At 51.6% G+C, this 24638-nt stretch overlaps 1 protein-coding gene across 7 annotated transcripts in view; it reads right to left on the reverse strand.

Moving 5' to 3' along the window:
* Positions 1-16607, reverse strand: part of DOCK11 (dedicator of cytokinesis 11) — a 98884-nt gene extending 82277 nt beyond the window's left edge. For all 7 annotated transcript variants that reach the window (XM_082323510.1, XM_082323506.1, XM_082323509.1 and 4 more), the window contains exon 1: positions 16446-16607. In XM_082323510.1, the coding sequence (XP_082179636.1) occupies positions 16446-16547 (102 nt within the window). In that variant the 5' untranslated portion in view covers positions 16548-16607. The remainder of the gene's footprint in view (positions 1-16445) is intronic.
* Positions 16608-24638: the final 8031 nt, after the last annotated feature.

Here is a 24638-nt window from a genome sequence, read left to right on the forward strand (position 1 = left end):
CTTTGCTTTGCTGCTCGCACAGTCCTGAAAGAAACCTCACAAGCCTCAGTGCTGCGTTAGCACCAGCAGAAGCATGCAGCCATCGTGGGAGAAGCCCACCAGATTACCGGTGGGAAAGACAAAGGTCACTTGGCAGAGAGCCCATGCTGGGTGCCAGAGTGGCCGGGTGCTGCTGCCGGCTCCCCCGGCCACGGGGGATTTGGGGCACGGGGTGGCGAATGCTGCCAGCCCCAGTGCTGCGTGCTGCCAGCCTCACTGCATGTGGAGCGCCTCTTGCTCCTGCATCCAGGACCTGAGCTGCACGGGAATCTCATAAAAAAGAAAGAGATAACCTGAAAAATAGGAATCCCCAAAACCAACAGCTAGATGGAGAAAAGGAACCCATTTTCTCTCAGTTAGTCTCATGTTCTTTAAACGCTTAATTGATTTTGGTTAATCATCTGAAACACTGGTCTTATTTCAGGATAACACTACGCACTTCTAAAAATCTGCCAAGCTTTGCAAATCCGTGTGCATTAACAGGACATTCACCAGCTGCTCCCCCATTTGCAGGTCTGGGGCCAGGCATCGCCAAAGCTCGGCCGCCCCACGAGACCAGGCAGGACCCTACAGAGCAGGCGTACGGCTCTCTGCCAACCTGTCCAATTTACTTTTCTCGCTGCTGATCACCGCAGCAATCCCAGCAAACCTCAGCAGTGTAAGCTGGTCAAAGGAGCGCCATGAGCCCGAGCACTGCTTACACCAGCTCCCCGTCTCACCTCGCCCCGGCAGCAGCTGTAACGGTAAATTAGATTCCCTCTAAGAGCCCTTCACATCACGATGGCATTAAATAGTGGCTTTGGGCATGCAGAACTCAGGCCTTCCAATTACACAATATTTTTAATCTTTTTTTATTTTGCAACATGGTCCTGAAACTGGGACTCTGTTTCTAAAGTTGTTCTTTTTAAAAGCTAGGGTTTTGATAACATTTCTTCTCTAGCTTTGGCATCTTTGATGACCAGCAGGACAAAGTCCTGGCAGTGACCCTCGTGGGATTCAATGACAATTAATGGGTAAGGACTGAAAAGGATCCCACATCCTCACATGAGAGGCTTCAAAACCCATACAGCACTGCCCACCACAGGTATGGAAAAGCTCCTTAAAATAACTCACTACAGCCCTTCTACTCTTCTGGATTTAGTGACACTGGACAAAACGTGTTGTGCAGACTGGTGCTGTGATCGTTATCCCGTGAGGCCGTGCTGAGTCCTGGGACACGGGGCCAACGACCCAGGGAGCTCCAGGAGGTGAGGGATGCACGCCTGCAGGGCTGCAGAGAGCTGTCACCCAGCTGGGTTTGCAGCACCCACAGACAGGCATTCCTCCTCCGGAGCTGTTAGAAATGCAGTCCCTAGAGCTCTCCTTACCCAAGCTGTGAGATTTCCCTGTTTCAGCACACAGCAGCCCTCCCTCACCTGCAGCACGGCGTTACGCCGGCCATGCTCGCACCCAGCACCACGCAGCCAGGCTGTCACAGGCCACGACAGGAACCACAGCGATGTCTCTAAAGTGAAGCCAAAAGATGTAGGTCAAGCTGTCTGCAAGCGAAGCATCCGCTCATGAAAGGACATGGTCTGTCCCCTGCCTGCCATCGAGGAAACACAGACTCCTCCGTCCATCCCAAACCACGCTGGCTGCCTGGCCAGGCATGCCTATGCCCCTGCAAACAGACCTGCGGAGTAAGGAGGGAGCCATCACAAATATTTTTCACCCTTTGGCCCAGTGCCCAGTGTCCCAAGAGGGCTGGAGGTAAAGCTTTAAGCCCTGAAAATCAGATTTCAAAGTCTTAGTTTTTCTGACAAGCTTGGTTAAAGCACGCACCTCCCGGCGTCCAGGGCTCAGCCTCGCACTGCCCGGTGCTGTCGCAACAGCAGATGGCACCCACCAAAGTCATTATGAAAGTAGAGGAAAAACTATTACACTAAAGCAATTAGAGTCTTAGAAACCACAAATTAGTCCACAGGGAAACCCAATATCCAAGTACAAAGAAATGCCACCAGTTCAGCAACAAAATCAACCCATTTCTGCAGGAAAAAACATGCAGTGCTGCCAAAGCAACCCTGTTCTCCGGCATCCACACAGCAGCTATTTACCCAGGGCAGGCGGACGGGTGCACTGCGATGCTCCTCGGGTTCCTCCAACCTCTTGCACAACGGTGGTGTGGGCAGGTTGGGGTGAGCTGCCTTCTCCGGCGGCCCCCGCGGCTGCAGCACCCCGAGCACCCCCGGCAGCCGCTCCCAGCCCGCAGCACCGCAGCCCACTGCACTGGGACAAAACTCAAGACCCGTGGGAAACACCTCAGAGTGGAAAAACATAAACATGATTTTAAACAAAGATAACAGGAGAGAGAGCAGTGTACCCTCCTGGATAAGCCCACTCACCTCTCTTAAAAAAAACACCGGTTCAAGCCCTGCACACCAGCCTGTTCCCAAAGCCACACATTGCTCTCCCTGTCCCTCTGCTTCGGCCCCAGGACCGCTGCTCCCCCGAGCGCAGGGCCCTGCGGAGCACGGGGAAGAGGGCTGTCTGCCCTGCTCGAGCCCCCGTCCAGGCTGAGTCACGAGGTTCCCCTTCGACAACGGCACCGCCGAAACAACAGCCTATCTATTAGAGTATTGACTCTCCACCAACAAGCAAGCTGGCTGGCATTTGAACAGGAAATTCAATGAAATTACTTCAACAGAAACATGCCCACAAACACCAACGCAAGGTTCTGCCTTTGGCCAAGCGCGAGCACAAAGAGCCCGGCACAAGAAAAACCCCATGGAAAGGTCCTCATCCTCAGCGCCCTGCTTGTCCCACCGCCCTCTGCCAGCCCGAGCACAAGCCCCCACTGGAGAGAAACCGCCAGAGAGAGTTTGAAGGGAAGGTTTAGCAAGGGAATTACCCGTTAACCAAGAGGGGGGAATCTTAAAAAGTCAGATTAAATGGTCACCTTTCTGTATCTATTTGCAAAGCTTATAAAATTCTTTATATTTGCTTGTTGTGAACAAAGGTTCGCAACAACAGCTGGAGATATTCACGTGGGGAAGTAAAGGAAAGGCCATTTCTATTTTAAACTTTTATTGCCTGAAAAATGGTAGCCACTTGTCTTCTAGTGTCCTGTGTTTTTATACCATACAAACGTGCCAATGTTTTTATTGTATGATTAATGTTTTTCTGAGATCCTTTTCTCCCAGAATGGCGACAGGTACAATCCAACTGATGTGAACGTACAGAAAGCGAAGGAAAAATGTTTTATTTGAGGATTTTTTTTTAAAACAGTAGCCAAAAGAAAACTATCAGAAAGCTTTTGTGTTTTCAGTCCTGTCAGGCTGGCTCTCATTTAAAATCATATCCAGAGAAGAAAATGGCAAACCCGACTGGTTTGGCTCCGCTTTAACCCATTTGCCCGTGCCTTTGCGTTGACGCGAGCCCCGCGGCGGCTGCCAGCGCACGTTTCCCGTTGCACGGCGGAAGCCAAGCCCAGAGCAACCCCCAGCCCAGCGCAAGAGCTGCACCACGCTCGACCTGCGCTCCTCACGGGGCCAACGGGCAGCGCACGCCCCGGGCACGCCGCCCCATCGCCGCCCGGCGCAGCCGGCCCTGCAACGCTTCCTCCGTGCCTTCCACTGAAAAACTTGTGGGTTCGGCAGCAGCGGGACATGGCGTTTTCTCACTTCCTCAGAAATCAAGCTCTACCCAGTGCATGCATCCACACTTACAAAGCAGCTAGAGAGACACAAGTGATCCGAATATTAAAAGTGATGGTTCTTTAGCTAAAGAAAGAAGAGGAAATAGCACCGACCACATGCACATATAGATGTATTGCCTCAGACTGTACAACTGTTCCCCAAAATTTAGCAAGCATTTTACAGCCTATCTACTTACTGCCTCATCTCTTGCAACCCTGTAATACATTTACATGGAAAGCCTGGCAAAGCCTGAATTTTAAAACAAAACCCAAAGGACCAAGTAGGTGAAAGACACAGCAACCAGGAGGCAAAGTCAATCTGGGGTCTTGATTAAAAGCTAAAGGGGGAAAAAAAAAGGAAGTGTACAACTACCCTTTGGACATACTCGTCATGGTCACACCACTTCCGAGACTGGCAACGGCCTCGGGCAGAGAGGGACCACTTCCCACTGCAATGTGCAATCTGGAGATGCAAAGAGACCTCACAGACAGCGAAGAGAGCTCCCCGTTTCTTATTTTGCTCATGAAACCTGACAGTACATGGGAGAATTTAAATGGCACCTGGGAACTGAGAAAATTCACTTGGCAACCCGTATGGGCACATGGAACTCAGGAATTTCTATCCACAGAAAAGCTTTTCCAAAGCCAGGGATTCAAAGATCTCAGGTCAGGACGCTCTCAAATTCTGTGATCTTTAATAGCTTTTTTTTTTTTTTTTAAATAGCACATTCGTGACTCTTCATTTTTTCTGTCCCCAGTTCCTGCACTGCTGTCTGATCCCATTTACACGCTCTAACTCAAGCTTGCAGGAAGGCTACAGAGCTTCATTTAAAAAAGCTGAGATTCACACATAATTCATCATTCCAGGAACCTTGGCATAAGAAAGAACAATGAAAAGCGGGAAACCCCGAGCTTGGCTATCCAGCACCTGGAACCACCACAACCCTGTGCAAAGCCGGAATAAAGTCTCTGCCCCAAAGACTTTGCATTCAAAAGCACAGGAGAGAGGGCAGAGGTGGAAAGAGAAATGGGGGAGGAAGGGCAAACAGGGAGACAGCGTGAGTCAGCACACATGGCAGCAGTCACAACACAACGCAGCCTTGCCGCTGCCAAGGTTTCTGGGCTTCTCAGCGAAGCCACAGTTGGGGAGGAAATCAGAAGGGAGGCAATGAAACAGCTCTCACCAAGCGATGGGCAGCTTGTGCCCATGAGCCTGCTGCAAGCCCAGCGCTCAGCTGGATGTGACAGCAGGGCCCAGGGCAAGATGCAGAGATGGGCTATGGGAAAACCACAAGGAAGGAAAATAGTCAATAAAGCTGGGCATGAGCAGGCCAAAACTATTTTTATACTGGTCAGAGAGAATGAAGTTTAAAACCACAAGAGGAATGCCCAGACAGGAATCCTGGCTGTGCTGAGGGGACAAAAACACTGAGCTTGAGACCATGGGGGAAACGTCTGCACCTTGGATAGGGGAGAGAGGTGGGCTGTAAGATGGACACACGAACGCATTTTGTGAAACGCCAAGGGAGGAAAACCTCCTGAGGAGGAGGAGCAGGGGAAGCAGGGAGAGGGAAGGATGTCAGGAGCTGGCCCAAGGTGGTGCAGGGGTGGGTGGGATGGGGGATGCAGGTTTTGCTCAGCTGGGGATGGGGCCGCGCTGGAGGCGGGTGAGCACAGCGGAAAGGCTGGGGCTGTGCAGCTGTGAGAGGTGGGAGATGGGGACAGGGAGGCCGAGAGGGGACGGTGGAATGGGTGTGCACTGCAGACAGGAGAGAGGAGCCCCCTCGGCAACCAGGAAGGGAAGAAGGATGAGGTGAGGAAAAGGGGCCTGACATGGCGAGATCGGGTGGCAACACAGCTCAGAGCAACGCTCTGCACAGCCCTCCTGCAGGCAGCGGGCGAGCAACCTCCGAAACAGCACCATTCCTGACAGCTCCAATGTGCCTGCCCCGTGGGCACCGCCTGCTGCAGGGCAGCCCGCCCTGCACCCCACTCCCTGCTCACCCAAAACCTGCAACCCAGAGCAAAGCCGGCAGCACTGCCTTACATGGATGCTCACAGCACATGGATGCACGTGGATACCCCGTGGCCCAGAGCAGAAAGAGGAAAGCAGGACACAGGCTTACATGGGCCAGACCAACACACAGGCGCAGATCTATGGCACACCAGCCCTCCGAGGGCTCTCCTCTCCCAGCAGCAAACAGATTCTCCTTCGGGCAGCATGGTCTCCCCAAGGAATTGTTAGATGATGCCTTCAGCAGGGTACCCCAGCACCTCCTTTTTCCCCTGCAGTGCTCATCCTATACCCTGGAAAGAAATGTTTCCCAGCTGCGGTCCAGGCAAGCAGACTCCCCCTTCCCAGTCCCCAGCGCTCCCACAACAAGCTGCAGGACTCGCTTTGTCTCTTTTACACCCAGAAGTGGGTGCACGGGGCTAAGGGAGCCCAGCGGCTGGACAGCAGGAGGCACAGCTGCAAGTGCATCATTTCTGGGGTCTCATTAAACGGGGATCTGGGTGAGAGCCCCCACAGTCCCATCTCCATACAGAATTATGTGCCAGTCTGTGCCACGCTCCAGCTCTGAAACACAGTACAGACAGTACAAAGCTGTTGTACCCCTCTCTCCTCCTGCTCTGTGTTACACGGAGATGGCTGCATCTGACAGGAGCTCTCAGAGAAATAAAAAGCCATGTGGCAGGGAAGGGGAGGATGGGTGCACAGTTCTGCCACACTGCAAGAAAACACTTGCGGTGAAAATGACTCACGCTTTCCATCCGAAAGCGCGGAGCAAGAGCCTGCCCCTTCTCCTGTGCTTCCCTCCACCCTGCGCAAGGCCCGTGCAAAAGCATCTCACTGACCCACACCTCTCTCCTCCTGCCTTGATGGCTCCGGGTGGCAGCAGAACCTCGTCTGAGCACTACGAAGGGCAGACAGGGTTCGGGGTATTTTGTAACTTGGATGTCTCCTTTTTCAACGTAATGCCCAATTCTCTAGTGACAAAGCAACTGTTTGCAGTTATTAGCACTGTCTCCAAGAGTGGTGCAGCATCAGTGCAAGACACCAGCTTGGGAGAAGGCTTGAAGATACAGTCAAAAAGTTGATGTCAGTGTAGACATACAAACATTTACCTGTCATCGCTGCTTAGGCCTGGCAAATAAAATTAAGTCAGGCCTTGAAACGTCTTCAAAGTGGCTTAGAAATTACAAGAAGTCAGGATAACCAGCGTATGGCTCCTCATTTCCCTTCCACTTATTTAGGAGAAGCAGAGTCCACACTTCACAGCCTTTAGCAGATCACATTTTGAAATGAGGGTCAGGAACACTGTTTTTTCCTGAAGGCTTGAGATTCTTGCATAATCACTTAAGCAAAGGAAACAGTGTCAGAACGCAGCTGGGGTGCAATGAAGCAGAGAGTTCACAGCCAAGCTGCAAGTGGCCCAGGCTGTGAGGCAGTGCTGCCACACCAGCCCATGTGCGCTTCACCTTCGCACGTCACCTCCGAAAATGATGCCCTGAACAAGTGCAGGGTCAATAAGAAAAGCGCCGTCGGAGGCGAGTGGTAGCTGGGGGCGCGGCCCATCTCTGGCATAAGCACACACTTGAGGTGATCCAGCACCATTCCTGCACAGGTAGGGCAAGCATCTGGCATTGCTTTCAGTACCCTGCGTCCTGACCTTCCTCAGGATCGGCAAGTGCTCCTGTGTGAGAGACACCAGCGGCAGCTCAGTACAGAGTGCCATGGCATCTCCAGTCCCCAGACACAACACCTGAAGCCCCGCGTGTCCCTGCCTGCACAGGTACCTCCTGGCTCAAATCCAGCCCTTCTGCAGGAGGAGCGGAGGGAGGGATCAGCGTAGCTCTACGTCAGCAGAGCTGCACCTGCATCCAGCTGAGCATCTGCCGCAGAGCATGAGAGATGTGGAAACACAGCACAGCTTTGACTTTCTCCTCCGAAAATAACAGCATTAATAGAAATTGGCAAAAGGGTGCTGGTTTCTATGGGACAGCTGAATTTCCACCAGATATGACTTCTCAAAACATTCTGTAAGCACAGGCATGCTAAAAAAGGAAAATAGTCATTACAATGACAATAATACATGTTATTTATATAAGTTCTTAACTGGAGCATCCCAAAGTGCTTTTCAGATGTCACTGGTATTTCATCATTTATTTATGTAGTATCAGTTTTATATTTAGCATCCAGTTCCAGAATAGCCAGCTTCGGAACATCTTAAAGCAATTAATTTCACATAAGCAGAACCCCTCCCTTTCCTGCCTGCTCTTAAAAACTCTTGTTTTTCGCTCAAGAAACCACTTGCACACGGGGCCAAACCAACTGCGCAGCCCCTCCCCGAAGGCAAGCAGGCGAAACGCTCCTTGGCTTTGCTGGGGCATAAACCGAGCCAGGCAACGGTGAAACGACTTGCCCAAGCCCATACAGCAAGGCCGGGGAAAAACGGAGCAGGAAGGCGTGAGACGGTTTTGGGTTGCCTTAGCAATACAGCAAACAGCCCCAGCAGTGAGGTCAAAGCCCAGGGATGTCAGTGGCGGTTTAACCAGCTCAGGAAGTTGTTTGTCTCAGCCCCATCTATGCTCTGTCCTCGGGCTGCAGGCATCGGCCGCAGGTGCAGACGGCTGCAAAGTTAAGCTTTAAAAAGAAGTCTCCCCAGCAAAGGCAGGAGGGCCTGCGGACGGGCTCTGCAATGCCCGGACTCTGCAGTGCGCAGGCTCTGCAGTGCTTCAACCCACCCGCCATCAAAATGCTGTTGTCGACAGAAGCGCCTCAAAGTTTCCCCCAGATGAAGACATCCATACAAGCTCCAGCATTACGCAAAGGAACAAGGGAGTGCTTAGGGCTTTCCGGGCACAGAGGAAAAGGCAGAACTGTGAGGGAAACCTGGCTGAGACGAATACAACTTTCCTGGACCCCCAAAATACCACGGAAAGCAGCTGTCTGTTGGCAGCTGGGTTTGCCTCCCTGAAAACCAGCTTGGTGGGCATTCAGCCCACCCCAGCCACTACCATCATCTCCCTCCAAGAGATGGAGGCTTCTTTCTCCTCTCCTGACCATGCCTTTCCTACCTGTCCCTGTCATCAACCCAGTCCCTGCCAAGCCTTTCATCTCCCTGTGCTCCTCCACCCCTTTCCAGCTGGCACAACGCTTCCCTCGAGTCCCCGCTCCAGCTAACCCTGTGTCCCCGAGCCGCAGAGCCGCGGGCTTGGCAGGCTGGCAGAGCCCTGGCAGGCATGGGGCCAGCCTCCATCCTGAGCCATGGCTTCCTCCAGACCTGCCGGGAGATGTGCCCCGCTCCACACAGACACTGCAGTGCAGCTCCAGCCCACATCCCAGGCTCCTGACCACTGCCAAAATACAGTTATATATATGGCTGTTACAGAGAGCAACGTACGGCACTTTGACATGACCAGGTCCTAATACTGCACAGGAGAAATGTCGTCTTTCTGGCTGCACCCATGCAATGTCCCTGCTCTGGGGACGAAGGGAACGGGCTGCGGTGGGGATGTCACCCAGCACGGAGCCAGGAGCAAGATGATGGAGCAGGGAGTGCTCTGGGCTGAAACAGGGAGGGTCTCCTTCCAGCCGCAGCCGCTCCCCAGGGACAACCCTGTGGCAGGAGATATTAATAGGGGAGAGAAAAAATTGCATTTCAGCAAGAAAGGAGAGAGGGGTGAGAAAGGGGTCAGGAATGAGCAGACCTGACCCCATTAGAGAAGCAGCAGGAGGCAGGGAAAAGCTGTAAAGATAAGTCAGGGTCATGCTGGAAGGAAAGAGGAGCCAGCAAGAGAGAGCTTTGATCTGTACTTCTTAAGGGAATGAAAGAGATGGAGGGAGATGGTGGCAGGGAAACATACTCCGGCATTTCTGAGATGATAGTAATGCCCACAAAGGGACATGAAACTACCCCTTTCTTCCCTGGACAGAAGAGGAGTGAGGAGGCCAATTAACCAGGGAAGCTAAAGCACACGTGTGCCCCAAGCCTGGCTGCTGTTCAGCCGCTGTGTGTGACTGTGACTTGCATTCTCAGGCCACAGAAATGTCAAACGCTTTGTGTAATTTTGCGTCATTACAGATAATAAACCAGCGTGCAAAGGGCTAAGTGAAATGCTGTAAGAGCCACCAAGCTGCCTGTATAAAAGGATGCTACAATATGCACTACAGCATGTAGCCCAGGTTCAAACGCTCCTGGTCCTGGGGGAGGTCTCTGCAAATATCTCCAGATACCAAAAGAGGCTGAAACAAAGCCCGAGAGCCATCCCCTCACTGGATTTTGAGTGCACCAAATCCCCAGCCGCATTGCTGGCATTAGCTGCAGGCACCACCAACAACCATCTGTTCCAGGCGTTTCACTGCATCGACAGTGGCAGGTCGGGGCAGACGCTGTCAATGCAGGGACACCTGCATTTTCATGACATTGTCCCTGGCACAGAACAAACCACTCTCAGCCTTGCCCAGCAAGTGCTGAAACCCTGGCCACACGGCTGGCAAAATGTGATAAGAGGCATACGCACACGCGCGTAAGGGCTGGATACTTTGCTCTCTTCCTAGAGCTTTCCTATAATGGGCAGGAGGACGCATATATTTAAATGATGCCTTGGGAAGGATAAGATTTAGTGCCCATCAAAAGCTTGTCATAGTCTCCAAAAACCTCAAGAAATGGTTTAATTGAGATGCATTGACCACAGCTCATCCTATAGTACCCGTTCTGCAGCACGCAGGCGTGCGTGGGGGAGCAGGGTATTGCTTCAGCTCTTCTGGACCAGCTATCGGTAGGAGACGTGCCAGAGATTTGCTAAGTGGCCCCAAATAGCTGCACAGCGTACTTGGGGCCTTGCTCCTCTCCATAAAACGGCACCCTTCATCCACTGCACAACCGCTGTGTGCTCAGGCAGGAGCAAACCCGGCCGCTTCCACGGCACGCACTGCCCAGGGCCGTGCCACGGCACTCAGCCAGCGCTGAGCTAAATTCAGCCCCTTACAGCACACGAGCCCCAATTCAGGAAAGCATGTGATTAATTTTAAGAATGCGTTTAAGTGTTTTATTGAATAAGCCCCTGTGAGCAATAATCTCTCCGTAAGCACTTCCACAGAAGTCACCCAAGTGAGCTGCGGTGGCGGACTCCGGAGGCACCCTGCTGCAGCGAGCAAAACCTGCCCTGGCTGAACCGGCAGCAAAACTCCCACCCGCTTACGCAGAGGCAGAATTTCCTCCCATGTCTCATATACATCTCTTTTTCTATGTAAATTATGCAAACACAGCATATTGACTACACCCAGGGGGAACATGCATATATTCTGTGTCTCTCTTGAGCATGAAGATCACTACAAACGCTGCATATCAACAGTCTTCACAGTGATCAAAGTGAATTTAGCTTATTAAAAGAGGATTCTATGCAGAAAGCTGATTTCCTCTGCATGGGTATAAATTCAGACACTAACAATGTAGTTTAAGCTGAAAATAAACCACAGAAAGAACAAAATGCCTTTTTGCCTCCAGTCAAAACCTTCTTAATATCACTGTTAAGGAGCTTTTTATCTCCTTTTTGCATCTGCCTGAAACTGAGCCACCCATACAAGCCCAGCCCAGCCAGGATCAAACAAAACCCATCTTCTCCTGGCATGCTGCCCACCGTCTCACGGTGAGGTTTCAGGGAGTGCATCCCACAGCACCGCGTAGCACAGGAGAGCAGACACTCGGTTTGAATACCTCTGCACGGCAAGAATCGATGCAGTTGTTTGCAGGCAGAGGTTCTCCCGCACCGCAGTTGCTGGGAGTTCACGTGCTGGCAGACATCTGGCTGAGAGCTGGGAGGGTGCCTGGGTGCCACCGGGCTGTGCCTTGGGGTGCCCGGGGATGCACCACTGGGCTGGCTGACATTCAATGTGGGCAAACCCTTTGCAGCTGCTCCTTCTCAGATAAGATGCTCTGGGTCTGCATCCTTTGTAAATCTCTATGGCAAAGCAGTAAATGTATCTTCAGTTAATCTGTATAGAAATGATCTAAAGAAAATCAGAGTAATTGTAGGAAAATTGTGACCAGATGACTCGTTTTGGCAGCACTATGGGAAAATGGATTGTCTGGGTTTTGTCAAGCGCTTGCTCCTCTGATCTCATGTCTCCCACATATTTTATTTCTCTGTCATGACACAGAGAATGACACCTTTGGAAAACTTGCAACTGGCTTGAGACACAGCCCTCTCCTTGCTGGGGCCCAGCCGCTGCCGAGCACATCACTCCCAAAGAGAGAGGGGAGGCCCAGGGAGGCTCTGGCTCAGAGTGGCCTTACATCCACACAGCGAAACACGTGACCACGTGCAGCTGATTCAGGTCCTGAGGCAGAAGGTAGAGCCTTTGCTATTTTCCTGGCGGTGCCACAAGGCCCAAGGTTACAGATCTCATTCACACGCATGTGCGCTCTTGAACTGCTCAACTTTACAACGCCCCACAACACTTTCAGGGGGAAAGCAAAGATGGGGCGAAGGAGAGGTGCACAGGCACCTCCATCAGACCAGGGGACCGCACACCAGAGCGCGCGCGTGCATCCTTCTGGCAAGGCCTGAGCTCCGTCTTGCAACGCTCCTGCGGCCGCCCAGGTCCCGTGTCGGCCGGCGCCTCGGTGCCGGTTTCTCCTGCCTTGCTGCACGGCTTTGCCATTAATACTCAGCAACATCCTGAGCGTGGAGAGGATGGGAGGAGGGAGATTGCGCTGAAGGTCTGAGCCAAGATCACCCATGTCTATCCACTGCCAAAGGTCCCTGGCTGCTCTCCGCGAGGTCTAGCCCAGATGTCTCCCCCAGGTATCATCAGCACTTTGTACTCTGGCTCTGAAGTTGCACTTCTAACACAGTATTTTACTGCTGGTGCCCCAAGGTTTAAGCTGCTGGTAAGCTCTTGGTTAAGAATGGTTTAAGTTATCACACTTAGGCTTTGACTGTTCCTCTCTTTAACCTAATCTTAAAATTTTCCTTCATCTTTTAGCATGTCATTTATCCCACCTGCCAGCTTAATGCTTTTGCTAAATTTGTCTGTTTATTTAAACAGTGACCTTGTTTGTCAGTTATTCTGCCAAAACTCCATCCATGAGTTATAATCAGTAGCACACATTAGGGACCGTTCTGAATTTGATACAGCTGAAATTGATACAGTCTGCCCTACAGCTCTGCAAAGAAAAGTGCACAGAGAGAACCAGGGTTCCCACACACCCTGGCTGCCTGCGGCACCCCGGCGCTCCCAACCCCGCTCCGCAGGGCTGCGCACGCTTTCAAGGGATTCCCGCTGAACTCTTTTTCCTCGCCCATACCTCCCTTACACAGCCCGTCTGTGAAAGTGATGCAAGGCCAGAATGACAGCCAGGACGCTGGGAACACCAGCGCAGTAAGAGGAAACAGAAGAGCCCCAAGTGAAAGCTGCACTTCATCCTTCCCCATCCACGGGGACCGAAGGGCCTCTGAGCTCTCCACCGCAGCCTACGCTTACTTTTGCTGCTACAGCTCCAGATTACAGCTCTGCTTATACCATGACAGGAACAGCACTGACTGCACGCTAGCGGCTGGTCCAAAGGGCAATGGGTGGGACACGGGTACCCCAGGACACTTTGGAAAGGGACAACCTCCCTTTGCTGCTGGTGTCCAACCACCACCGTATCCAATGCCTCCCTTTCACAAGCACAAAGGAGCAAAGCCCTGCTAGAAGTCACAGACGAAACGCCCACCAACTTCACTCCAGCTTTGCAAACCAAAGAAAGAGAAGTGTAAATATTCTCCTGGTGCTAGACAAGCATAAACAGAAAACCAGGAACAGAAATAAGATGACACAGGCTTCACTGCACCTGCAGGACAGCAGTTTCGGGGCTGCATTGTACCAGACATCACACTTGCTCAGGCTGGCCACGCAGGAGCACAGCGCTCCTGGCTGGAGATGCATCTCCTTTAACACACAAATTATGGCTCCATACAAGCTGACCGCTTCCATGACGTTAAAAGCTTTCCTCACTGAGATGTTTTCATTTACTAGTATTTCATTCATGGACTACAAATAGCTTCTTACTCCAGACAGTTCCTTTTCTCAACGGAGTGCCTTGGATGCCCAAAATGCCAAGCTCAATCTATGCACTGAAAGAGCCCTATAGTGCCTACTCCTCCGGCGGATGAAGTCGCGTGCTCTGGTACCCACAGCATTAGCTCTGCTCCCCACCCCTTCATCTCATTCATGCTCACCACCACAGGTACCCACGGTTTCAGCTACGATTGCCCCAACGCAAGCAGACAGCCAAGGTCCCTGACAGGATCACCGAGGGACAGGCAGGGTGTCCCCAGCATTAAACTATTCACATGCTTTTATTCACTTAACATCACCTGCTGTGTCCAGGCTGTGGGAAGGGGATGGGATCCTGCCAAGCAAGGTCCCTAGTGTGCCTCCAGTCTGCTTCAGACTGCCACAAAGCCCCAACTCCAGACACCCTGGGACACTCCGCACCGCACGCTGCCAGCCTGCTCTATCCACTTACCAAGCACCAGCCCCTGCTCCCCACGTACCCATCGACCACCCCCTGCCTCCCAGGGGCACCGGTGAGGCTGAGGCAGAGCTGGGACTGCAGCCTGCTGGCACACACCTGATGCTGGGGCCTTCGGTCTCCCCCACTCTGCCCGTGGCAAGGAGGTGGCAGACGGGCAAGGGATGCGCTCACGCCACGCTCTGCAGCTGCCCAGCTCAGCAGCACCAAGGCTGAGCCTTGCCTTGGGAGCAGGATCAGAAACTATGGCTTTTCAGTCTCCTCCTCTCTCCACCGCTCCTTGCCATCGTTTCCCGGGATGCCCTCTCCACCCTCCTGACAGCCAGCACACCAGCACATAGACATCCCTTCCTCACAAGGACGATGACCTGATAGATGGAGAGGAAGCACCTTTTTTTTGGAGCAACCTGGAAAGCATGAACCTCATCCTTAATCACTGAGGGCGGCCAAAGTACCATCTGAGACGATCCTATAAACTTATGCCACCTCCTTCCCCACTCCCTGAACACTGCAGTGTCTTATGGCTCTTCCTAGTGATGCAGAAGTGCTGGGATTTATCCCCTGCTGCTGAACTGTCGAGAGCAGGAGACTCTGCCAAGACCTAGGAATCAGAGACACCTGCCCTCAGCCTCCTCCAGCGCTCGGCTGCAAACACACCCAGCAGCACAGCAGCTCGGGGGGATTTGCCTGTCAGAAAGAGAGAGGAGTTGGCAGGGACGGTGTGGGCAATGAAACCCTAGAGAGGATCAGGAGAGCGGCTGCTGATGGATGCTGGACTCTGCCGGCTCCTTTGGGTTGATGTCAAGGTTTTATTTATTTTCATCTGCAGTTCCACCCATCCCTTCCCTTTCTGACAGAAGGCACCTGGCACAGGCACCGAGTAACCATTTGCCTGTAGGATACCAAAGCTCTGCAGGTCCTATACAATTTCATTTTTAATGAGAGGTTCCATCAGCTTGTACAAAGCATTTGTCCCTTTCTATTGTTGATGAAAGAGGGAAAGCAAATCACATGGGAGCCCGTAAGGATCCCTGAACAACTGCACATAGGAAGCGATAGCCGTGACACTAGGGAATCAGGCTGGATTATCACCATGGCTTTTTTCAGCTTTAGAAATCAGTAAATTTACAAGAAAATGATGTTTTTAAAAGAACTGTTTAAAAGCCACCATTTATTGAACAGCACATGCCCTTTAATCTGACAGTAGAAAACTAACAGGAATTATTCACTGAACTTGTACTGCACTTTCTGCGTATCCCATTGACTAACCTTCCATCAAAGTCAAGGTCAAAGTTGATTACATGCTAGAGTAATTCAACGAGCAACAGTGAAATACATCCAACAGAGCCCGGGGAAGCTTTGAACTGACCCCAGCGTCCGCCCAGGGTGCAGCAGCCAACGTTTGCACAGCTGTGAGCACAACAAAGACAACCTGCTGCAGCATCCCACATGCAGGGATGAAACGCATCTGATAAGGCACGTGACCGTCGCCCCAGACATTTGAGCGTGATTCCCGGGATACATCGGACTCCTGGCTTACGCCAATGCCCATGCCTCTCTCTCGCCTTGCCAGGCCGTGCCCTTCAGTCCTGCCCTATTTATTTGCCAGTTTTACATTGCCTGCGCCCTATGCAGGCTGAGCTCCGTTACCTGCTTGCTCAATGTCCTGCACAGAGGGAGTCTCACCAGCCTCACCTGCTCCCACCACACAAGCACTAACTAACCCCGGGCGGTAACAGTGCCGCTTCCCTGCGATCCTCCCATCTCTGAACTGCGCTCGGACGGGCCCTCACCGGGCAGGTGGGCTGGATGGCGGGGTGGCATGACACAACGCCCACGGAGGGGGACCTCAAGAGGGAACCGTGCCCCTGCCCTGCCCTTCCCCATCCCCTGCCTTGCTCAGCCGCGCCCTGCCCATCCCCTGCCCAGCGCTTCCCATCCCCTGCCCAGCCGTGCCCTGCGCGTCCCCAGCCCGGCCCGGCGCCGGCTCTGCCCCTTCTCCATCCCCTGCCCAGCCCCTTCCTTCTCCGCTTCCCCCGCTCTGCGCATCCCCCGCCCGACCCCGACCCTGCCCCTGCCCCTGCCCCAGCCGCTGCCCGCCCCGCCGCCGCTCCCGCCGGCCCCGGAGCTGCCCAAGGAACCCCCGGGCCGGGCCGGGCCATGCGGGGCTGCCGGCCGCGGCCCCCCCCGAGCCCCGCGGCGCTCACCAGGACGAAGGAGCTGCGCACCGCCTCCGAGACGCTCTGCCGCAGCTCGGCGGCCGTGCCCGGCTTGCTGAGCCGCTTGGTGAACTTCCTCACTTCCGACATGGCGACATGGTCCGCGCCGATCGCTGCGGGGCCGAGCCGAGCCGCGGGCTGCTGCCTCCCTGCCGGCGGGCGGGCGGGCGGGCGCGGCGGGGCCGGGCCCGGGGCGGGCGGAGCCGCTGGGCGGGGACGGAGCCGGGGAGGGCCCCTGCTCGGCTCGGCCCGCCCCGACCGACCCCGGCCCCGCTTTGTCCCCGCAGCAGGTGCCGCGCTCCCCCGCCTTGGCCGGGCAGCCGTGCCGCTCCGGCACACCAAGGCCCGGCCGGGGCTGGGGGGGCCAGGCGGCGGCCCCCGGGCCGGGGGGTGCTGCCCGGGCCCGGCACAGCTGCAGGGGATGCGCCCTCGATGGAGCTGCAGGGACGCAGCAGCAGGGCCCCCAGCAAGGGCACACCGGTGCTGGGGCTCACCCAGGGGCAGCCAGCCGCTAGACGAAGCCACCGGACATTTATAGCAACGCTGCCCCGAGGAGGCGCCGCGCCGAATGGGGCACCAGGCCGTTTGGGCTGCTGGTCGCCACGCGGCTCCGCCCGAGGCGTGTCCCCGCTGTACTAGCTGCGCTCCCGCAAGGCCAAGCTGGATCCAGGACAAGACGTTACTACTGAGCATCTCCGACCTACAGGGTTTGCTATAGGAAAGCGCTTTGGTTATAGAGGCCGTGATCCCATGTGCCTGCCCAGCTGCAAAAGCAAGAAATAAGGCTGTGGAAGGAAGGTTCCTTAGGGCTGAAGTTAATTCCTAGTCCTTGTTAATTTGTCATTGTGCACTGTTTTTAAGGATGGCGATTATGAAATTATAATAGAAGTAGAGAAAGCCATTGATCCTTTATGTTTCGTACATTAAAGCCTTACTTTTCAATCTATTTACTTATTGTGTGCTGTGTCTTCACAGCAAGATACTGAATTGGATAGAGTTGCCATGCAGTCATACTCTTAAGGAATTTACACACATCGTGCCATATGGCTGATTAAATAGTATCTACAAGGACCTCATTGGAATTATAGGCATGCCATAAGTCACACAACATATAGAGAAATTGTTTTGATAGCGAGGGCTAATCTGTAGGGGGTAATGAATACAGCTATTATGATCCAAACCATTCAAAACGTTATTTGTGACTTCTAAAGCATGCAAGCCAGTTATTGTTCTGCTTTTTAGCAGTTCACTGAAGGGGCAGCAGACATTATTTCATATTAAACATTGCTCTGATTTTTTACACCAGAGGCAAAACAAATCTGAAAGTTTGTTGTTAATTATCAACTATCTACTAGATGAGGGACAGGAAAAAGAAGAGTTTATCAGCCAGAGATTTAGCATTTTCACAAACACAAAGCTTTTCCACATCTGTCTAAATTAAGAAGCAAAAAACCTTGTGATGCACAATTCCAGCTGCAGCGCACTGAGGTTCACTTCCTTATCCCCACACCCATGCATGTTCTTGTGGAGATTTTACCAACCACTTCAAATCGTCACGCCATACAGCTCCAGCGTCTGCACTGCGATGAACTGGGCTATGGCTATACTGGTAAGTAAAATCATTGGGTCTCATTCACCCGGCCGTGAGAGGACAGGTAACACAACGATGCTGGTCACAGAACGGGGTAGCCCTGTTCACCCCGCCTGCTGGGGAGAGCCCCTGGCCCCTGCAGCTCCTCGGAGCAGGCTGCGCACTGCAGGAGAGCATAAGCCAGCACAACGCCAATGATCAGAGGCAGAAATGGCACTGCCGTAAGTGTTGGCCTTCCGTTTGCTACATTAGCAACAGCTCTGAGAACGAGAGTGTGTGCCAAGGGGCTGAGAAGAGTGCTGTGACGGGTCACTTGACAAGAAATAAAATCATCCCTAGCTTATCCCCTTGTTTATCCATTCAGAAGAAAAAAGTTCCTACTAAGGCTATGAGCCTGGTTTGGTGCCAGCGAGGGGTTGCATCCGATCAGCTGCCCATCAGCATCCCACTCAACTGAGCTGAGCAGCCATGGAAGAGCAGTGAACAGTGAGGCTGTTTTTTGGAGCTAAGCATGAACACAAAAGGAAAACAGAAGCAATGGGAAGGACACATCACATGCAAACAACATGCAGAAAGCTGTGACTCCCTCTCAAGAAGACCAAACATCAGAATAAGAGTCTCAAGCACAAGGAGTACTAAAGCGAAACAGCTGCCACAGCACCACTGTGACAAGAGGAGCCCCAGGACTGTGGTTTTAATCTCCTTTTTCATGGGGAAGAAAGGCCAGTAATGGTTTATCAGCATAAGAAAGGCTCCCAAGAACATGCAGGGGCATTCTGGAGGTGCAGAGGAATTGTGCTGCCTCAGATAACCAAACTTTCTTGAACTCAGCCTTCCATGGGGAACTCACAGACTCAACTGTACCAACATTTTCACCTCTTCGTTGAGACTAGAGCCTTGAGGTCTCCGATGTCATTTTGATCCCAGGCCTTTCCAAAGCATAAGCATAATTGAAATCACTTTCATTTTCTTCTCTTTTGCCTTTAGCAGATTCAGTCAAGAGTCCTGAGCACCAGGCTACAGCTGATGGACTGACTGCCCTTTTCCCAGGCACATGCATTTATTGGAAGCCCAGGAACAGCAGTGAACACCAGATTATCTGAAGAAAGAAAAGAGTCTTTGCTGCAGGCTGAGACTGTTTTTAGGACAGGCAGCTCCTCCTGCTTCCTTTGTCTGTCACCCTCTACTCACCAAGTTTAGACAGGGAATTCGTCTTTCTGAGGAAAGAATCAAATTCAACAGAAATGTGCTCTGCTACTGGCCAGGCTTTATGACCCACGCAGCCAAGAGGAAACTTCAATAAAACATAAATATCAACTCAGAGAAGAGAGGAAAGGAAAAGGAAAAGGAAAAGGAAAAGGAAAAGGAAAAGGAAAAGGAAAAGGAAAAGGAAAAGGAAAAGGAAAGAAGAGAAAAGGAAAGAAGAGAAAAGGAAAGAAGAGAAAAGGAAAGAAGAGAAGTGGATCTGCTGAAACAAGACGGCATTCACACGCAAAAGGGAGCTCTTGGCTGATCCAAAACTCCCAGCCTGTAGCAGCTTTTGACTTTGACTACCAACTTTAAAAAACCTGAACCATCCTTACAGCAAGCACGGAATTAATGACATGACACTAGAAGACCAGTGGGAATTTCAGTGTTTTGCATTATGTGTGTTGACGGTGAAAACCCACAATATCAAGGTGTGGGCAAAGAGCTGCCCAGGTTACTTCAGCCAGCAGCCAAGGGGGAGACTTGAAAGAAGGGATGGATGATGCCACACTACAGAGAGTCTCTTCACTCGGAAATCTTAATGTTCCCAGAGACAACAGCATAGTCAGGCAACCCAAGATAACTGCAAAAGGAGACATATGCATCTTTACATGACTTTCTAGAAAGTTAAATTCTTAACCACATCCATTCCAGCCTTCAGACCATCCAGGCTTGGCTTTCCAAGCCATCAGGGCATCCACACCTGCCTGGCTGATCAGAGGCTGAGCAGCAGCACCAGCTTGAGGAAACACACTGAAAGGTATAGCCAACATGGGCGAAACGGCTCTCCTGCCGCCTCCTCCCCAGGTCTGATGGACAGCACAGACTACAAGAAAACAAAATTTGCAAAGGACATCATATTAGACTGATTCCAGAATCCTTCCCACTTACCAGTAGCACTATAGCATAGAGGATGCATTAAGGAAGAATCATTTTTTTTTGGCTAACATCTGTCAGTCTGCAGCTGATATAAGGTCTGGAACCACATATAGGGGACTCCTGGACCACCTCTGAAAACCTCCCAAATGAGGTGAAGTGTTAGTGGCAGGCTTAGCATTTCATTTCTCACAAGCCATCCAAGATAAAAGGCACTTAATATCATTAGACAATAATCCTGTTTTGCACTGCCTTCACTGGTTATCTGTGGGCCTTTTTATCACGTGTAAATGGGCCTATCCCAGAAAAACACTTAACTATGAGATTAACCTTAAGCAGGTGATTAATCCCAGTGCTTCACTCCATTGGATACGGGCCTGTGTTCCTGCACCAAACCTGCAGGACTCAGTAACCCAGATCCAGACATGCTTTTTTGCTGGGGAGGGAGAGGATTATAAATGCTATTATATCTTCAGTTTCCCAGTTTCAAAATTCCTGTGAGATGCAGCAGTGATGTTTTAATGCATTTCAAATACTTTTAAGATTAAAAAAAAAAAAAAAAGTGGCCATCTGCACATTTACCTCTCTTGATAAAGCCAAGACACAGACTGTTCCAGGTCCACAAGTGAAGAACTCCTTAAGCAATGCTTTTTGTGTAGCTCCTGCCTCCTGTTAAAGCAAGGGAAAAAGGGAAAAACTATGTATTTGGGTAATCTGATTAGACATCGCTCCTTAGCTGTATAGCTAAGCCAGCCAGTACTTGTGGTGCGCTCAGAAGTCCAGTTGTGGCACCGGGACAGTTACAAACACCGCACAAGGCTGGATATGGCAAGAGCAGCCGTCTGGACTCCGTAGCTGCTGCTGTTACTCCTTATGTGCCATCTGTCCGGCCTGCTGCCTCGTGTCGTTACCCCTAGAGGTGTCAGTGGGACTGTCCGTGAGCAGCTGCTTACTGCTGGCTTCTCTGTGCCTGTGCAGGGAGCACGCTCCAGCTGTGCAGCAGTGAACTGGTGCTTAACTCAGGGCTACGCAGTCCTTGCTGTTAAAGGGCTGCCCTCTGCTGACTTACCCAGGATTGCACGGGCACAGCTCCTCGAAGATGGGAGGAATGCCAAGTCCGAGCACTGCCTTTCCCAGAAGGGCCCCATCCGGGTGAGCGCTCCGCTCAGCAGGACCAAACACCGCTGCACGTCGTGCCTGGGCTGTTGTGCTCCTTGCGTTCACCTGCCTCAGCTCCTGGGGATGGGACTCAGGACAGCTGCCCCGTGTCCACGGCTGCTGGTGCACCCCGTGAGCTCCCACCAGCGTCCACCTTCATGGAAGAGCATACAAAGGTCTGCAGGGACCATGGGTAAGCTCCTCCTTGCACCACGGGTCAGCGAAGTAGCACTAAGAGGTACCACCAGTAATGGTGAATCCCTTTGATGTACCACGCTGTCCTTAGCATAGCTGTAAGCCTTAAACAGACAATATTGGCCCAGTGGCCACCGGATTTTTATATTTTGTTGAAGTACAACAAATAAAAGTTCTCCCAAGGTTTAGTTCCTGGGAAATAAGATACTTTTATCATAAAATGTGATTTAAGGAAATGAAACAGAGAGATGTGCTGCTTCTGAAACACCTGGTGTTAACTATTTTCAGATACAGAACTACAAACGTCCCTAAATCCCCCCTTCTTAATTTTTCTTAAGAGATGACTTTTTTTTTTTTTCCTTCTGCCACAGAGAACTGCACAGATGTAAAACCTCCCCTAATCACTTCAGGTATTCTGTACACCCCAACAGTGGAGGGGAGAGGGGTCAAGACAGGGTTGTCAGCGAGGGCCAGCAGGAACCTACTGGGCTGACCGTACAAGCGCAGAGCACTGACAGCTACTGCAGAGCTGCTGCCTGCACCAGGATGGTCACACGCAGCAGGAGCAGCGCTGCCTCGGCTGTCTCACTGCGGGTGCAGGCTACCTCCCTAACCCTAGGGAGGGGAGCATTGCAAAGACACACGTTCACCAGTGAGAAAACCACTTGTGGTAGATGGAGAATACTTGAAGGGGCAGAGGTTTGGGTCTGTTCCAGTGTTTGACTACAGTTGACTAGAAAACCACCCCCACTCTTTCTTATGTTTAAATGAAATTTCCTATATTTCATTTGTGCCCATTGTCTCTTGTCCTTCCACTGAGAAGGGTCTGCATCAGTCGTCTTTACCCCATCAGGAATTTATACACATGGGTAAGATGCCCCTAAGCCGCCCCAGCTCTCTCAGCCTCTCCCCACGTGTCAGATGCTCCAAGCTCTTCGTCATCCGAGTAGCCCTTTGCTGGACTCTCTCCAGTACATCCTCATCTCTCTTGTACTGGGGAACCCAGCACTGCACACTGATGAGGTGACTGAGCCGTGGCCTCATCAGTGCTGAGGAGAGGGGAAAGACTACCTCCTGTGAACTGCTGGCAACGCTCATATTCATGTTGGCTCTCTTTTCTGCATCCTGGCTTACAGCTAAGCAGGTGGGAGTGATGGTATGGAAGTACAGAGTTTGATTTAAGAAGTAGAGCTGTACAGTAATGAAGCAGAATCCAGCTTATGAGTACTCCCCTATTTATCTTTCTCTGCTTGAAGTCTTTAATGATCATTTACAGTAACTGCCACACAAGAGGATTATTAAGATCTCGCACAACTCCCATGAGCAACTCTCTAGCTCAGACAAAGATGACAGCAATTAAGAGGAGGATATGCACAGCTGCTGGACATCCCCCTTGAGGTCAAAACGCCATTGCTGCCTGGTCTCAGCCCAGTATTTTACAGGATAAGTCTGTGTGAAAAGGCAGAAGAAAAACGTGGGAAAATCTCTTGATGTTTATTTCCTTGTACAGATGTGCTAGGCCACCATCGTTCAAATAAGTATTTCGCAGTATGCTCTACAGCACGAAGTACTGCACTTAAATCAGGTGAATATAAGAATCTCTCAGCTTTTCACAATTTCTGAACTGTGTTACTGCTCTTGAATATCCGTTTCCAGACAGCAAAAGCAAGGACCTACAATGGCAGCTGCGTGGATCCCCTGCTGCTTGTGCAGGAACACATATACCAGGAGTTGAGGTTGTGCCCGTGGCAGGCTGGGCAGTGCTCTGGGCCTTTCCAATTCTGCTTTCTCAAAGCCCTGTGTAAATGCGACCCTCCAGGGTTTGTGTATGACACTAGATCCATTACAGAGCTCTTCCCTGCCAGCACAATGCTTGGTCTTCACCTTGAAGACAAGAAGGCAGGAACAGGGCTGAAGTCCTGTTCTGAAAGGGATGCTTCCACAGGCAAAGGTTTGACCAAGCTCAGAAGCAAGACAGGTCAAGTAGGCACAGAGAACTGGCTCTATCACAGTATTCAGAAGTGCGCTGATCACAGACGAGGAAACTGTAGACAGAACAGGTTGCAGCATGGTCTGGTCTAAAAGAAGCTCTAACTGATATTTATTCTGGAGCTCCATGTCACTCCTGAGCCACTTTTCCACATGGAGGAATAAAATCTTGGCCAGCACCCCCACTACCCTCCCAAGCTTTCCACGTCTTTCCTCAGCGGTACAACAGCGATGGCTGGTTGGGGTTTTCCCACAGAAGGCAGTACAGTGAGTTCTTGCAGGCAGCCATCTCTCCTTCCAGAGACAAAAACTTCCCTAGCTTCAGTGGCATCAGCAGACCTGACACTGTCCTGAAGTAAAGCAGAGCACTTTGGCAGGTATGACAGCAGCTCCCACCCACGTCTCACAAGATGGCTGTTCTCATGTGAGGAGGCCTGATGAGGTTAGGTCTACCTGTTGATAGCACTGATGCGGTTTTCTTCTTTTTTGCCCATGACCTTTCATGCTTCACTGATGACAACATGCTTACTTCAGTTCTTCAGGATTTGGTAGGCAGATGTTATTCTCAAGGCACCCAAGTGTCTAGGAGCACAAACCCCACTGAACTGGATAATGTAACTACAGGATTTTCACACTTGTGAAAACACAGATTCAGGGACTAGATTCTTAACCAAGGAAATCAAAGGTTAGCTTAGAGGAGAGAGCCTGCTGTTGCCTGACATTAAATTCATGTTACAGAGGGATTGTCAAATGCTACCTGGATCCTGAAAGTCTTGTAAGAATTTCCTGAGTTGGCATCGGAGCCAAAGGTTAACGGTCTTTTGTCATAAAAAAAATCTGGGTTGAAAACAGAATGATGGAATAGAACACCATCAGCCTGCCTGCCGTCTGCGTCTGTACTCCCCTTAATTGTTCAGTGCTTTGAATTAGCCCAGCATCCTGGGTGGCTGCCCTCTTCAGACTGTATCCTATGCCACAGAAATTTATTTATGCTTACAGGCAACAGCCAGGCGCACCAAAAATAAAAAATGTTTTTTAAAAAGGCTTTTCTGGTTTAAGAATAGCATTTGAGTATCAGGAAAGGTCCAAATGACCAAAAGTGCCCAGAGAGCAGACAGAAGCAA

The sequence above is a fragment of the Platalea leucorodia genome (assembly GCF_965183815.1).
Source record: "Platalea leucorodia genome assembly, chromosome: 10".
Lineage (NCBI taxonomy): Eukaryota > Metazoa > Chordata > Aves > Pelecaniformes > Threskiornithidae > Platalea > Platalea leucorodia.